Below are 15,479 nucleotides of genomic sequence, written 5' to 3' on the forward strand. Positions count from 1 at the left end.
TTTATAAATGTAATCTTCTAGTGTCATTTTTATCATTTTATATTTCGGATTATTGATTTTTATTACTGTATACCTGTACCTGTAATATATACCAAACTATTTACTTTATAGTTTATTTATAAATTTTATACATTTTAGTGTCATTTTTATCATTTTATATTTCATATTATTGATTTATAATTTATATTTAGATTTTATATAGTGGTTTAAAGAAAACACATGGGTAAAGAATTAAGCTGTTGAAAAATGGCACTCCCTGCTAACGGCCAGAAGAGGTCACCCGACACACACACACTGGTACTCCGGCAGACGACAAAGGAAAAATGCAGTGTACAGTACTACAGGAGATGTTGCCCAGACGGTGTCTGCACTGTATAACTACTGTATTGAGTGTAGTCACGCGGACTGCTGTGCGAGTGTGTGACATGCTGGCTGGCCAAAATTATAGTCCGCTTTGCCTGCTGCTAGCCGTTGCGGTGACAGCCGTAGAGTTAAAAAAAAAAAGGGTCTGGCGGTAGTGGTCGTAAGTACGGGTGGTTGGTCGTAGGTCGCACCTGTCATAAATCGGATTTTACCTGTATAGGGCGCAACCGCAGCCACTGTCATAGCTTGTATTCTTTTATCGTAGCTTCGGGGCGATGCAAAATGAAATACAATACATTACAACTTTATTTATGTTGAGCTTTCACAACCACTGCAGCATTTACAAAGCACTTCACATCACATTTAAAATACTACATTCAATAAATCAGAATATTGACCTATATAGAATGTGCATAGGATTATAAGGTGTAATCGAGTCCATTGAGAAAGTTGAATGCTTTTCACTACACACTAGACACAGTACACTAGATATTGAGGGATAAAAATAATAATTACATGACAAGTTTTTACATTTACCAGATGCTGACAACACCCAACACAGGCAGTAAATGGTTAACTCATTTACTGGCAAACAATATGCAAAAAAATGTTTCCACTCTAATAATAATACATTTGATTACATACATTTGGCACCGGCGTTCACTCAACCCGGAATAACTCAAAGAGATAGAAACCTAGCCAGCTAGCTAATAGCCAGTTAGATGGCTAACAGATAGCCAGTTAGATAGCCAGATATCTAATAGATAGCTAGCTAGCTAATTGATAGCTAGCTAGACTATAGATACCCAGCTAGATAGCTCATAGCTAGCCAGTTAGATAGCTAGTAGATAGCCAGATAGCTAATAGATAGCTATAGATAGCTAGCGAGTTAATTGATAGGTATCTAGCTAATAGATAGTCAGCTAGATAGCTTATAGCTAGATAGCTAGATAGCTAATAGATAGCTAGCTAGAGAGCCAGCTAGCTTTCATCAGTCTAGTTCAGAAACTTTTTTTCTTCCCTTGACCGTTAGAATCGGCTCACACGAGGAGCTATGTTCTAATTTTTTTAATCGATTTTTATCAGCAACATAATTTTAGCTCTTTGCTTGTTACTTATTTTATACTGCCATCAACGCATAAAATAATAATAATAATAATAATAATAATAATAATAATAATAATAATAATAATAATAATACATTTCTTTTTTATCATTAAAGTATAAAAGTTGTAGTACATCGTACATGATTTGAAATGATAAAAAAACGTTAACTATCTATGAGCTATCTAGCTGGCTAGCTGGCTATCTCGCGCTCGCTATCTACAGTATTAGCTGTCTAGTTAGCTATCTACTGTATTCGCTATGTATTAGCTAGCTAGCTAGCTTTCTTTCTATTTAAGTTACTTGCGGGTTGACTGAACGCTGGCGCGTGTGGCTGCCGCTGCTCACCCAAAGAAAAGCTGATCCTGTTACTGTAAAGTGTCCTTGAGAGTTTTGAAAGGCGCTCAAAAATGATTTTTATTATTATTATTATTATTATTATTATTATTATTATTATTATTATTATTATTATTATTATTATTATTATTATTATTATTATCAATAATAATAATAATAATAATAATAATTACATCCATTCAATTTCAAGATCCTTTCAAAGTCTTTCATTTTCACTCGAGTTCCAGGACTCATCGGATATTGAGTTTTAGGACGACATCAACATTCAATGCAGCGGAAGACTCTCTTCTTTCATCAGAAAAAAAGAGTTAATTACTAAATGATATGGATCTGGAGTTATATGAGCTTGAAATGGGGTCGGTGGCCCAAAATACAATACAATCCATACTTATTAATTGATATAGCGCTTTAACAAGAGCTGAAGCTGGAACCAAGCTGTTTCTTCTGCTCTCCAGTCCACTTGTACAACTGCTCAGCCGGCCAAACGGATTGCTCACAATGCCGCGCCATTCCAAAAGAGTACGGCTGCGTGTGGTGCATGAAAAGTCCCGCTCCCAGCTGTGTCTACAACCAATCCTGCACTGGCAATCCCATAGACAGATGTCCAGCCCCTCAGATTACACAGGTGATTCATCAACCGGTGTCCTCCAATATCTCTGTGCTTGTTGCGATGAAAACAGTCAAATTGTCTTTGGTCTGCAGGTGGATCCTCTGTCTGGACCTTTGGAGGGTGGCATTTCAGTGACAATTAGTGGCTCCAACCTCGGGATGGGTTACCAGGATGTAATTGGGGGCATTACAGTGGCAGGTGTGCAGTGCCCTCCACAGCCTGACCAATACCAAATATCTACCAGGTACATACCGCACTTTTATAGATGAGCACAAATCAGCAAGTCATGTGTGAAACAGACATTATGAGAAGTACAGTGATACCTCAGTTTATGAACTTAATTGGTTCCCAGAAAGTGTGTGTAAGGTGAAAAGTTCATCTTCCAAACATTTATTTCCCATAGGAAACCATTAAAATGAGAATACTTTGTTCCCAGGTCCCCATTAAACATTATTTTCCACGAAATAAGCCTTAAAACTACACAAAATACACATTATTTATGTATAATAAATGTGCTTTTGTATTGTAATGAAAGAAATAAACTGTACTGTATCATTAAGTCGTTTTATTGACCTTTGTGATGGTCGTTGATGTCGTTGCCTCTTGATGATGTCCAAGTGAAGTTGCCGTGCTTTCTCGGTGATAATACCCTCACTCACACTGTCCCCTGTAGCTGCTTTTCGTTAATCCAAATCAACAGAAGTTTTTCAACCTCTTCTATTGCCTGAGCCCGTTGCTTAGACAATACAGAAACACCCTTAGCCACACATAGCAATGGTTGACTTTGCATGCTGGTACTGGGATGCTAAGTCACACAAACGCACACCATGTTTGTGTTTTTCCATGATCTCCTTCTGCTTGACCGGAATGTTCTTTTGTGTCCTCTTCGGCTTAACACTAGCCTGTGGTGGGGGGGTTTTCAGTCCCATAATAGCAAAATTACTCCACTCGATAACAATCTGCACTCAAAGAAACGGGGTGTGAAAAACCAGTCCGCCAGCCACCGTGACACCGTGTGGTTTGGTTTGTCCGCCGAAAACTATTTCATCAGCCAAGACTATATGCTCGCGAATTTAATGTTCGTGAGGCGAAAGGTTCGTGAGCTAAAGCGTTCATTCATAAGCTGAGGTATCACTGTATCAAGAACTAAAAGGAGGCTAAGAGGAGATTGAGCCTTTTCCATCGCAGGTCCTGTTGCTCGAATAACCTCCTACTAAATACTCGTTTCACACGTAGAATAGCGCACAAAGTCTTAAAATAAAAGAGTATATCCAAATGTAGATGGTTTTTGAAAGGAAAGTGTTAGAGGGGTATACTCGTCTGCGACTGAGAAAAGACCATTTTGTGAAAATGTGTATACTCGTTTTTCCAGGGAAGGGATTTAATTATATACTGTGCACGTGTGTGTGTGTGTGTGTGTGTGTGTGTGTGTGTGTGTGTGTGTGTGTGTGTGTGTGTGTGTGTGTGTGTGTGTGTGTGTGTGTGTGTGTGTGTGTGTGTGTGTGTGTGTGTGTGTGTGTGTGTGTGTGTGTGTGTGTGTGTGTGTGTGTGTGTGTGTGTGTACAGGATTGTTTGTACACTGCAGGCCAGTGACAGGAAGAGAAAGGGCCCCGTGATTGTCACAGCGGGAACAAGCCGACCAGGCAGGTCAAAGAGCTTCTTTAACTATCAGGTAAAAACAAACTGGCCTTCCAGAAGCTTCATCCTAAAAGAAACAATCTGGTGACAATATTGTGATGGCTAACCAACCCCTAACCCAAAACCCTAACCCTAACCACAAACTAACCTTAACACTAAGCCCAACCCGTAACTCTACCCCTAACCGCTAACTGCTAACCCTTATGATAATGCTAACCGCTAACCCTCACCCAAACTCCTAACCCCTAACCCAGGGGTCGGGAACCTTTGGCTTGCGAGCCATATATGGCTCTTTTGATGCCGATAAAACTAAATACATATTCTCGTTTTTTCGCCGTTCATTTCCTGTTGGGGCTGCAATTGGGGGAAAGCGGGTGCGCGCCCCGCGAGTGTGTGTGCGCGCTAGGGTGTGTGTGGCTCTCACTGAAAAACATTTCTAAATATTTTACTTTTATGGCTCTCTTAGTCAAAAAGGTTCCCTACCCCTGCCCTTACCCAAACCCCACCCTAACCCTAATCCTAATGCTAACCCTAACCCCACTTTAACCCTAAACTTAACCTGTAACCCAGCATGGGCAAACTACGGCCCGCGGGCCACATACGGTCCGCCGAATTTATCCAAATTATAGTAAAAGTAGTATAATAGTATAGTAAAAACAGTGTCTGAAACTCATGACAAAAAGTTAGGGGACAACAGGGCAGATAACTCTGAAAAGTTGGCTGCCTAATTTTCACAACTTCAAATACATTAAGACGACTAATAACTTAAAAAAAACATTGTCACAAAGTATACTGTTTTTTTTTAATTAAGGCTGTACCTACCACAAATGCTAGCTTGCTTAATTTACGGTATATGTCCAAGTCTGTAGATTTTGCTGCAGTCGTCATTTGTCATCATGGTGCACAATGCAACGTTTGCATTGCTTGCTACACGCCACTAAGCCCCTTTCATAAGTCTCACCTACACTTTACAGTCACGGTTTAATGTAAATTTACATTTAATTTGTACGTTTTGTAGCGTCACATATATTGTTAGCTTCTTTTGAATCTGTCTTCTGGGCTGAGATTCTGTGCATCTATCTATTTTGGAAAATGATATACAAATGCACGACCTTATAAAACCTGCGAAAGTCCGGAAGAAAGAAGCAGGCTTCTGATTGGCTGCCGTGCCGAGTATGCAAATTTCAACTACAGGTAGCATATGTCTGTGTGCTTGGCGACGGTACACGTGTACTGTTTGCGCATGAAGGCGAGGGCGTCCATGGAGTTAGTAGAGCGCGCGGTCAAAACAATCCATTTTGATTTCTTTAACTTTGCACCTTCGATTGAAACTTATTAAAAACAGACGCAATCTTGATAAATCACAGTGCATATGTTATTTTAATCTATTTCCATTTTTTCCTCCCAGTATCTGCGAAATATATGTAAACGCCATATCTTGCATATTCCTTGAGACAATTTATTAACTGATCAGGGATATTTTTCACATTTGAAAGACTGTTAATAAATTGGGTTGTAGTGTTCTTACTGTGCTATGAGGTTTGTACACACTACATTTAAAGGACAACCGGCACCATTTTTTTTTTTGTTTCCTACTGACATCAGAAAAACGTTTTATAGCATTTAAAATACCCAAAACATGCAGGCTGATATTTTTAGTCAAATGAAAGGCACCAATAAAAATGACTTTTTTTTTCCCAAGATGGCGGCGCGTGCACACGCAGCGGATCCTCTCTCTCCCGGCAAATTGTTTTTTTCGTGTTTATTATGTTTGTCTCACTCGTGTAAATGTCTGTCTCCGTCTGCCTCGCTACACTCGAGGCGTATCTACTCCCGTGAGGTTCTGCTCGACATCGGCAGTTCATTTTTAAAACCAAAACCAGCTGAAGCAGAAGTGCTACGCAAGCATGGATTGCTCAGAGAGTCGGCTCGTCCACTAACCCCCACTCTTCCACCGACCCCCACTGCTGCACCCAACCCAGAGTGGAGGCGCCACAAGCGCTGCATGAGGAAACAGAAGAGGGGAAAGCGTGGAGGTATCCGCATTAGGCTCGCGGCTAGCCCTCACCGGCCGTCCATCCCTACCATTACGCTGGCTAACGTGCGCTCGCTGGACAATAAAATGGACTACATCAGACTTCTCCACTCAACTTCCAAGACCGTGGGTGAGTGTTGTGCCCTTGTGTTTGTGGAAACATGGCTGACCGACAGCATACCGGACAGTGCCATCCAGCTAGCCCAGCTAACTAGCTTCCGGGCAGACAGAGCGCTCATCGAGGGGGGGAAGACTCGTGGCGGGGGACTCTGTGTCTACATCAGTGATGCCTGGTGCCGCAACGCTGTTGTGGTATGCAAACACTGTTCACCACTGATGGAGCTTATGGTCATAAAATGTCGGCCATTCTACCTGCCGAGGGAATTTAGTGCCATACTGCTGGTAGCAATTTACATCCCCCCGAGCTCAATTAACAACAGGAGCGCGGCATTGACTGAACTCTACCAGCACATCAGCGAGCAACAGACAGCCCACCGAGATGCTTTCCTTATCTTGGCTGGCGATTTCAACCATGCCAACCCGAAAAGCGTTTTTCCACAACTCCATGGACACATTAACTTTCCGACTAGAGGTAACAACATTCTGGACAATGTCTTCACCACACACAAAGGAGCCTACAAAGCCTACCCCCTCCCCCACCTAGGAGCTTCGGACCACTCCACTATTATGTTAATGCCCGCATACAGGTCACTTGTCAAAGTCGTCAAACCAGTCAAGAAGCAGATAAGGGTGTGGCCTGATGGGTCGTTAGAGGCACTCCAAGACTGCTTCTCCAACACTGACTGGAACATGTTCAGACAAGCGGCCACCTACAACAACAACAACACCGACCTCCAAGAATACACAGACTCTGTTACCTCTTACATGAGGAAGTGCATGGATGACGTGACTGTCATCAGATCTGTCACCATCCTGGCCAACCAGAAGCCATGGCTGACGGGTGAAGTTCACAGGCTCCTTCGGGCTCGGAACGCTGCCTACAAAGCTGGCGATGAGCTGGGCCTGAGAACAGCCAGGGCCAACCTGTCACATGGCATCAGGATGGCCAAAAGACAGCACTCCAGGAGGATCGCCAACCACTTCAGAGACAGCAGAGACACCAGGAACCTGTGGCGTGGGATACAGACCATCACAGACTACAAGCCCTCTCCACAGACCTGTGAGAACTCCACCACTCTGCTGAATCAGCTGAACGACTTCTTCGCCCGATTCGAGGCAGACAACAGCACTCCAGCACAGAAGACCCCACCACCTCCCGGTGAACAGGTGCTGACACTGTCCCAGGACAGCGTGAGGCGATCCCTCAGAGGGACCAACCCACAAAAAGCCCCGGGTCCCGACGGCATTCCTGGCCGTGTTCTGAGAGACTGCGCTGTGGAGCTCACAGATGTCTTCACGGACATCTTCAACATATCTCTGAGCCAGGCTGTTGTGCCCACTTGCCTCTAAGCCACCACCATTATCCCGGTCCCTAAGAAGTCGTCCCCCACCTGCCACAATGACTACCGCCCGGTCGCACTCACTCCCATCCTCATGAAGTGCTTCGAGCGGCTAGTTATGAACCACATCAAGGCTGCCCTCCCCCCCAGCCATGGCCCCTTCCAGTTTGCATATCAGCCCAACCGCTCTACCGATGATGCCATCTCCACTGCTCTCCACACAGCGCTCACCCACCTGGAGACCAGAGACTCCTACGTCAGAATGCTGTTCATCGACTTCAGCTCAGCATTCAACACAATCATCCCCCAACAGCTCACCGATAAACTGAGCAAACTGGGGATCAGCACCTCCCTGTGCAACTGGCTGCTGGACTTCCTGACGGGGAGACCACAGGCAGTCAGAGTTGGCGACAACACTTCCAGCACCATCACGCTGAACACAGGGGCCCCCCAGGGGTGTGTGCTGAGCCCCCTCCTCTTCACTCTGCTCACGCACGACTGCTCACCATCATCACCCACCTCCAACCTCTTCATAAAGTTTGCGGATGACACGACTGTGGTGGGCCTCATCAACAACGACGACGATAAAGCCTACAAGGACGAGGTCAGCCGCCTGGCCACGTGGTGCAAGGACAACAATCTCCGTCTGAATGTGGAGAAGACAAAGGAGATTGTTGTGGACTTCAGGAGAGTGCGCCCCCAGCATGCTCCACTAACCATTGACGGTGCTGCAGTGGAGAGAGTGAGCAGCACCAAGTTCCTGGGAGTGCACATATCCGAAGACCTGTCCTGGAGCCACAACACGTCATCACTGGCCAAGAGATCCCACCAGCGCATGTACTTCCTCCGCAAGCTTAAAAGAGTTGGAGCCCCGACCCCCATCACGACCTCCTTCTACCGCGGTACCATCGAGAGCATCTTGACCAGCTGTATCACCGTGTGGTACGGCGCCTGCACCGTGTCCTGCCGTAAGACTCTGCAGCGCATCGTGAGGACAGCTGAGAAGATCATCGGTGTCTCTCTCCCCCCCTTCAGGACATCTACAACACCCGCCGAGCCATCAGGATCGCTGGCGATCCCACACACCCCTCCCACAGCTTCTTCAGCCTGCTGCCATCGGGTAGGAGACTGCAGAGTCTCCGAGCCAAGACCAGCAGGCTCAAGGACAGTTTCTGCCACCAGGCAGTCCGGAGACTCAACTCCCTCCCAGCCCTGCCCAGCCTGCCCCTTCCCACTGCCACACTCACCGAACTCTGAGTACACGCTACATGCTGTACGATCATCCTGAACTCTATTTTTTTGTTCTTTCTCATTTTTTTTCTGCAAGACCTCACTTCAACCCTTTCTTGTTGTTTGTTTTTGCAATTACGACATTACGTCACTTTATGTACGTCACTTTCTCACTTTACATATGTCACTACCTCACTTTACATACGTCACTGCCTCACTTTCCAGACGACACTACCTCACTTTACATACAGAAATTACAAGTATTGTCTGTTGTCAATTGTATGTCTTTTAGCCACGTTATAAGTGCCTTGCATGTCTTGCACGCTGGGTCCGAGAGGACATTAATTTCATTTGTGCTGTATGTCATGCATATTAGCACGTTTGACAATAAAGCTGACTTTGACTTTTTGAATCAGGAAATGGCCAGTTTCAGAAGGTCCCACCCCCTTGTTCGTGACGTCACGCCAAGACGTCTTGGCTTGCTCGAGAATCAAAACAATGGATTCGGAGAAGATGCTTTCTTGTTACTCATCTAGTTATGAATATGATTCAAATAATTCTGAAGAGCAAAGCATAAATGTTTGCAATTGATTAAAGGAGTCCTCCCATATCAATTCGAGCCGTCAATGACAGCAATGTAGCACCCAGAAAATGCAGAAGATGGCGCGCGCCCAAGCTGCATTGGAAATGGAAATGGGAATTTGTGTCCGCGAATATCAAATAGGTGTCTTGGTGCAACACACAACGATTCACCATCGCGTTATTTAAGTATTTAAGTTTTCCTTCTAATTTCGCCATCAACACGGATCAACACAAAGTTTTCAGACCAAACAAAGTACGCATTGTCTGTCGCTTTCTCAGTCAGGGGCGGTCCAAACGTGACGTCACATGGGGATCGTCATCAACTCGAAAACAAGATTTCATGAATATTCAGCGCGAGTCTTAAAATGTAAACTATAGCTATATGCTGTGGAATCTTTTGGCCCGGACCCTCTGTCAAATTTTTGAACCCATTGTGGCCTGCGTTTCAAAAAGTTTGCCCACCCCTGCTTTAAACCCTAACCCTAACCGCTAACCCAAAACCCTAACCCCTTAACCCGAACCCTAAACCGATTCATAATGCTATGCCTAACCCTAAACCCATAACCTGAACCCTAACCCTAATCATAATGCTAACCCTGACCCTAATGCAAACACCTAACCGCTAACCCTAACCGCTAACCCCTCACCCTAACCTCCTAACCCTCACCCTAACCACTAACCCTAATCATAATGCTAACCCAAACCCCAACCCTAACCCCGCCCCTAATCCTAACACTAACCCTAACCCCTAACCGCCTTACCCTAATCCAGGGGTGGGCAAACTTTTTGACTCGCGGGCCACAATGGGTTCTAAAATTTGACAGAGGGGCCGGGCCAGGAGCATTTGGAGGGAATGTTTGGGCCGGATATACTAAAGCATTAAAGGACAACCGATGTCTCCGGACAAGTTGTGTCCATAATTTGTCAAATCGCTTCAAATGACTTCTACTGAGTGTATTTTACAAATATTCCACCGCATATAGCTATATTTTACGTCTTAAGACTCGCGCTGAATATTCCGGAAGACTTGTTTTTGAATTGGTGACGAGTCCTCACGTCACGTCACTGAAGGAACGCGCCTGACCGAGAAAGGACACACTGTAGCAGTCCTTTGATCACGCAATGTATTTTGCGGTACCTTATTTGGGCTGAAAACTTCGTGTTGATCCGTGTTGATGGCGAAATTAGAAGGAAAACATAAATAACGTGATGGTGAATCCTTGTGTGTTGTAACAAAAATGTTGAGCCATTTCCACACGGAAAATTGTCGCCATCTTCTGCCTTTTTTGGGTGCGACATTCCCCCCCCCCCCCCCCCCCCGATGCCTCAAAATGACACGGAATAAATTCTTTAATCGATTGCAAACATGTATGCTTTCCTCTTCAGAACTATTTGAATCATATTCATAACTGGATGAGTAACAAGAAAGCATCTTCTCTGAATCTGAAGCCACTGTTTTGATTCTTGAGCAAGGCAAGACGTCTTGGCGGGACACCACGAACAAGGGGGCGGGACCTTCTGAAACTGGCCACTTCCGGTTTCGATTTTTTTAAAGTCATTTTTATAGGTGTTTTCCATTTCACTAAAAATATCATACTGCATGTTTTGGGTATTTTAGATGCTATAAAACATTTTTCTGATGTCAGTTAGGAAACAAAAACGTGATGTCGGTTGTCCTTTAAATCTAGTGTGTGCAAACCTCATAGCACAGTAAGAACACTACAACCCAATTTGGATTGAATTGGATTTGCCTTTATTAGTCTCGCAGTGGAGACATTTACATTTCACATCAGCAAAGGGATGAAAGGGATGTTTTTTGATTGATTTATTAACAGTCTTTCAAATGTGAAAAAAGCCCTTATCAGTTCATAAATTTGTCTCAAGGAATATGCAAGATATGGCATTTACATACTATTTTGCAGATACTGGGAGGAGGAAATGTAAATAGATTAAAATAACATACGCACTGTGATTTGTCAAGATTGCGTCTGTTTTTAAGTTTCAATCGAAAGTGGAAAGTTAAAGAAATCAACATTTATTGAAAAAAGGAATCACATTCAACATTCAATACATATTGTTACACAACGAAATACTCAAGCTCAATATCTACTTGTGTTAAACTCCGCAAAATCATGGATGGATTGTCCTGACCGCGCACTCGACAAACTCGCCACGGACACCCTCGCTCGCCTTCATGAGCAAACAGTACACATGTATCGTTGCCAAGCACACATACATAGGCTACCTACAGTTGAAATTTGCATATGTGGCGTCACCGGTGCGCACCGCAGCTGTAATGTCTTTCAATTCCTTGATCTCCTTGATGTGCGTCTCACCCTGACGCATATCACACACTCGAAACTGGTATAAAAGGACCTGACGCGGGACAGAGAGAATCAGATTAATCTCGGACTCACAGACTCAAAGAGACTTGCAAAGACCCGCAGAGGCTCGCCCGGCTCCGGCCGGGCGTCGGACGGACATCACGGCACGACTTGCTCGACTCCACGCCACGATCAAGCTCTGTGCGTCACCTGCCTGGGAGATCTGACAACGAACCTACTTACAAATAAAGAGAACCATCAAACTCTTTATTGGCGAGCCAGCCAGGAGGATTTTTTTTCTCTTCTCATCCTCAGCCCAATCAACTCTCCAAATGGAAAGAACCAGATTTCCCAGCCGCCCTCGAACCGGCATCTTCACAACAAGACCCCTCGAACTGAGCTCCCGATGGGACGCCACCACCCGTGGGCGCCCCGGCCCCACCGTGAAACCTGCCGCTCCCTGATGGCCAACACCGTCCAATTCGCCTGGCGACTCTGCAACTAGCTGCATCGTTTATGTCCACGATCGGACATCGTATATGTCCACGATCGGACATTGTCGGACATCGCTTATGACCACGATCGGACTTCGGGAAGACGCTTCATGGCCGACTCGGCCACCGACTTCAGCGTGCTTCCTCAGCGTCCTGGAGAGCACCATGGCAGCGCAATCAACGCCACCGTCGCCGATGACCGGCCTGTCCGTGCCTGGCAGCATGACCAACCCCACGCTCCTTCGTCCTCATCGATTCCCCGACTCGACCGACCCCAGGTGAACGACTCCGCGGTGAGAAGACTGTTGCGTCACACGCATGTATGATTTTGAAGTGCGCCTTTCAACACTTTCATGTCTTTCAATTCCTTGATCTCCTTGATGTGCGTCTCACCCTGACGCATATCACACACTCGAAAATGGTATAAAAGGAGCTGTCGCGGGACAGAGATAATCAGACTCATCTCGGACTCACAGACTCAAAGAGACTTGCAAAGACCCGCACAGGCTCGCCCGCTCAGGCAGGGCGTCGGATGGACATCACGGCACGACTTGCTCGACTCCACGCCACGATCAAGCTCTGCGCGTCACCTGCCTGGGAGATCTGACAACGAACCTACTTACAAATAAAGAGAACCATCAAACTCTTTACATACTCGGCACAGCTGCCAATCAGAAGCTTGCTTCCTGCTTCGGACTTTCCCAAGAACGCTTGGGAAATTCCGAAGCAAAGTTGAGCGTTTGCATATCATTTTCCAAAGTAGATGCACAGAACCTTAGCCCCAGAAGAAAGATTCAAAATAAGCTAACAACATTTGTGTCGCTATAAAAACTAAATTTACATTAAACCCTGACTATAAATTGTACTTGAGAGTTTTGAAAAGCGCTCAGTGGCCTGTAGGAGACAACGCAACGCAAACAACGCATTGTGCACAAAGACGGCAAAAGACAACTGCAATAAAAACTTCGGCCACCGATATTTTCCGTAAATTAAGCAACGTAGCGTTTGTGGTAGGTAACGCCTTAATTTTAGAAAAACCTATATACTTTCCGACAATGTTTTTTTTCCATTTCTTGTCTTTCTTTATGGCTGGGCAGGCAACTTTTAAGAGTTGTCTGACTTGTCCGCTAACATTTTCAGACTATCAGACACTGTTTTTACTATAATTTGGACATGTTCGGCGGGCTGGATTAAAAAGCCGGAAATATGACATGCCCATAACCCATAACCCATAACCCATAACCTGAACCCTAAGCCCAACCTAACCCAAATCCTAACGTTAACCCAACCCCAACCCTAACACTAACCCCCAACTGCCTAATCCTAACTTCTAACCCCTTAACCTATTTCCTCCCTTTCATCTGCAGGATCCACAGATCCTGGAGGTGTTTCCTGACAAAGGCCCACTTTCTGGAGGGACCAGATTGTCAGTAAAAGGATGGCAGCTTCTGACAGGCCAGACATCCCAGCTAAATGTCTTTGTTGGGACAAGGCCTTGCTACATGTGTGTATTCTTTTATAATAAAAATAATAATAATAATAATAATAATAATAATAATAATAATAATAATAATAATAATAATAAGAAGAAGAAGAAGAAGAAGAAGAAGAATTTAATTTACAAGCGCCTTTCTGAACACCCAAGGACTCTTTACAATAAAAAAACAACACATAAAACAATAAGGGCGGCCCGGTAGTTGAGTGGTTAGCACACTGGCTTCACAGTGCAGAGGTCCCGGTCCGGCCTCCCTGTGTGGAGTTTGCATGTTCTCCCCAGACCCGCGTGGGTTTTCTCTGGGTCCTCTGGTTTCCTCCCACACTCCAAAAACATGCATGGCAGGCACATTGACCATTCCAAATTGTCCCTAGGTGTGAGTGTAAGAGTGACTGTTGTATGTCTTTGTGTGCCCTACGATTGGCTGGCAACCAATTCAGGGTGTCCCCTGCCTCGTGCCCGAAGACAGCTGAGATAGGCTCCAGCAACCCCCGCGACCCTAATGAGGAATAAGTGGTACAGAAAATGAGATGAGATGAGACACAAAACAGTAAAATCATGCATAAAACAATCAATAATAAAACAGCAGATTAAAAGACCATGAAAGCAAGTTTAAACAGGTGGGTTTTCAGGTGAGATTTGAAAGTAGGAAGGGAGTCAATGTTATGGATGGTGGGTGGAAGTGAGTTCCAGAGTTTGGGAGCGGAGCGGCTGAAAGCTCTTCACCCCATCGTGGTGAGATGGGCAGAGGGCATACAGAGGTGGAGGGAGGAAGAAGATCTGAGGGCCCGAGAGGGAACGGAGATTTGAAGTAGGTCAGACAGATAGGGGGGGCAAGGTTATGGATGGCTTTAAATGTAAACAGAAATATCTTGAAATCAATACAAAGTTTAACAGAAGCCAGTGAAGCTGCTGGACGACAGGAGTGATGTGGTGAAAGAAGGGAGTTTTAGTGCTGATCCGGGCTGAGGAATTTTGGACTAGTTGGAGCTCCTGGAGAAATTTTTGATTGACCCTGAAAAGAAGTGTTATAATAATCGATACGGGAGGTGACGAGACAGTGGATAAGGATAGCTGTGGTGTGAGGGGTGAGAGAGGGACGGAGACGATTGATATTACAGAGGTGGAAATATGCAGACCGAGTTATGTTATTTATATGGGAGTGAAAAGATAGTGTGCTATCGAGGATGACACCCAGGCTCTTGACCTGAAGGGCGGGGGACACGGTAGAACTGTCAATTGTGAGAGAGAAACTGTTTGCTTTGTGAAGGGTGGATTTAGTACCGACAAGTGGAAGTTCAGTTTTTTCAGTCGGAAGGTAGATAAGGAGGTGGAATGGGGAGGTGCAGGAGTGTATACAGAGAAAGAGGTTAGCAAAGAAGAAGTGGGACACTGAGAGGACGGACGAGAGTAGACAGCAGTACAAGGAGATGCAGCGCACCGTTAAAGTAAAGGTGGCAAAGGCCAAACAAGAGGCATATGATGACATATGCTCGGCTGGACAGCAAGGAAGGTGAGACTGATCTTTACAGGCTGGCGAGACAGAGAGACAAAGATGGTAAGGACCTGCAGCAGGTTCGGGTGATTAAGGATAAAGATGGCAATGTATTAACAGGTGCCAGTAGTGTGATGGCAAGATGGAAAGAGTACTTTGAAGAATTGATGAATGAGGAAAATGAGAAGGAACAAAGAGTAGAAGACGTGACTGTTGTGGACCAAGACGTAGCAAGCATTTGCAAGGATGAAGTGAGGAGGGCGCTGAAGAGTATTAAGGGGGGAAAGGCACT

At 45.1% G+C, this 15,479-nt stretch overlaps 1 protein-coding gene across 6 annotated transcripts in view; it reads left to right on the forward strand.

Moving 5' to 3' along the window:
- plxnb3 (plexin B3) overlaps nt 1-15,479 on the forward strand; it is a 110,284-nt gene that overhangs the window by 34,776 nt on the left and 60,029 nt on the right. For all 6 annotated transcript variants that reach the window (XR_016115986.1, XR_016115987.1, XM_089004347.1 and 3 more), the window contains exons 14-17: nt 2,280-2,449; nt 2,527-2,678; nt 4,001-4,106; nt 13,565-13,701. Coding sequence is in view for 4 of the 6 variants with exons in the window: in XM_089004347.1 (XP_088860473.1) it covers nt 2,280-2,449; nt 2,527-2,678; nt 4,001-4,106; nt 13,565-13,701 (565 nt within the window). In the remaining 2 variants the exon portion in view is untranslated. The remainder of the gene's footprint in view (nt 1-2,279; nt 2,450-2,526; nt 2,679-4,000; nt 4,107-13,564; nt 13,702-15,479) is intronic.

The sequence above is a fragment of the Hippocampus bargibanti genome, linkage group LG01 (genome assembly GCF_051943395.1).
Source record: "Hippocampus bargibanti isolate YZ-2025 linkage group LG01, ASM5194339v1, whole genome shotgun sequence".
NCBI lineage: Eukaryota > Metazoa > Chordata > Actinopteri > Syngnathiformes > Syngnathidae > Hippocampus > Hippocampus bargibanti.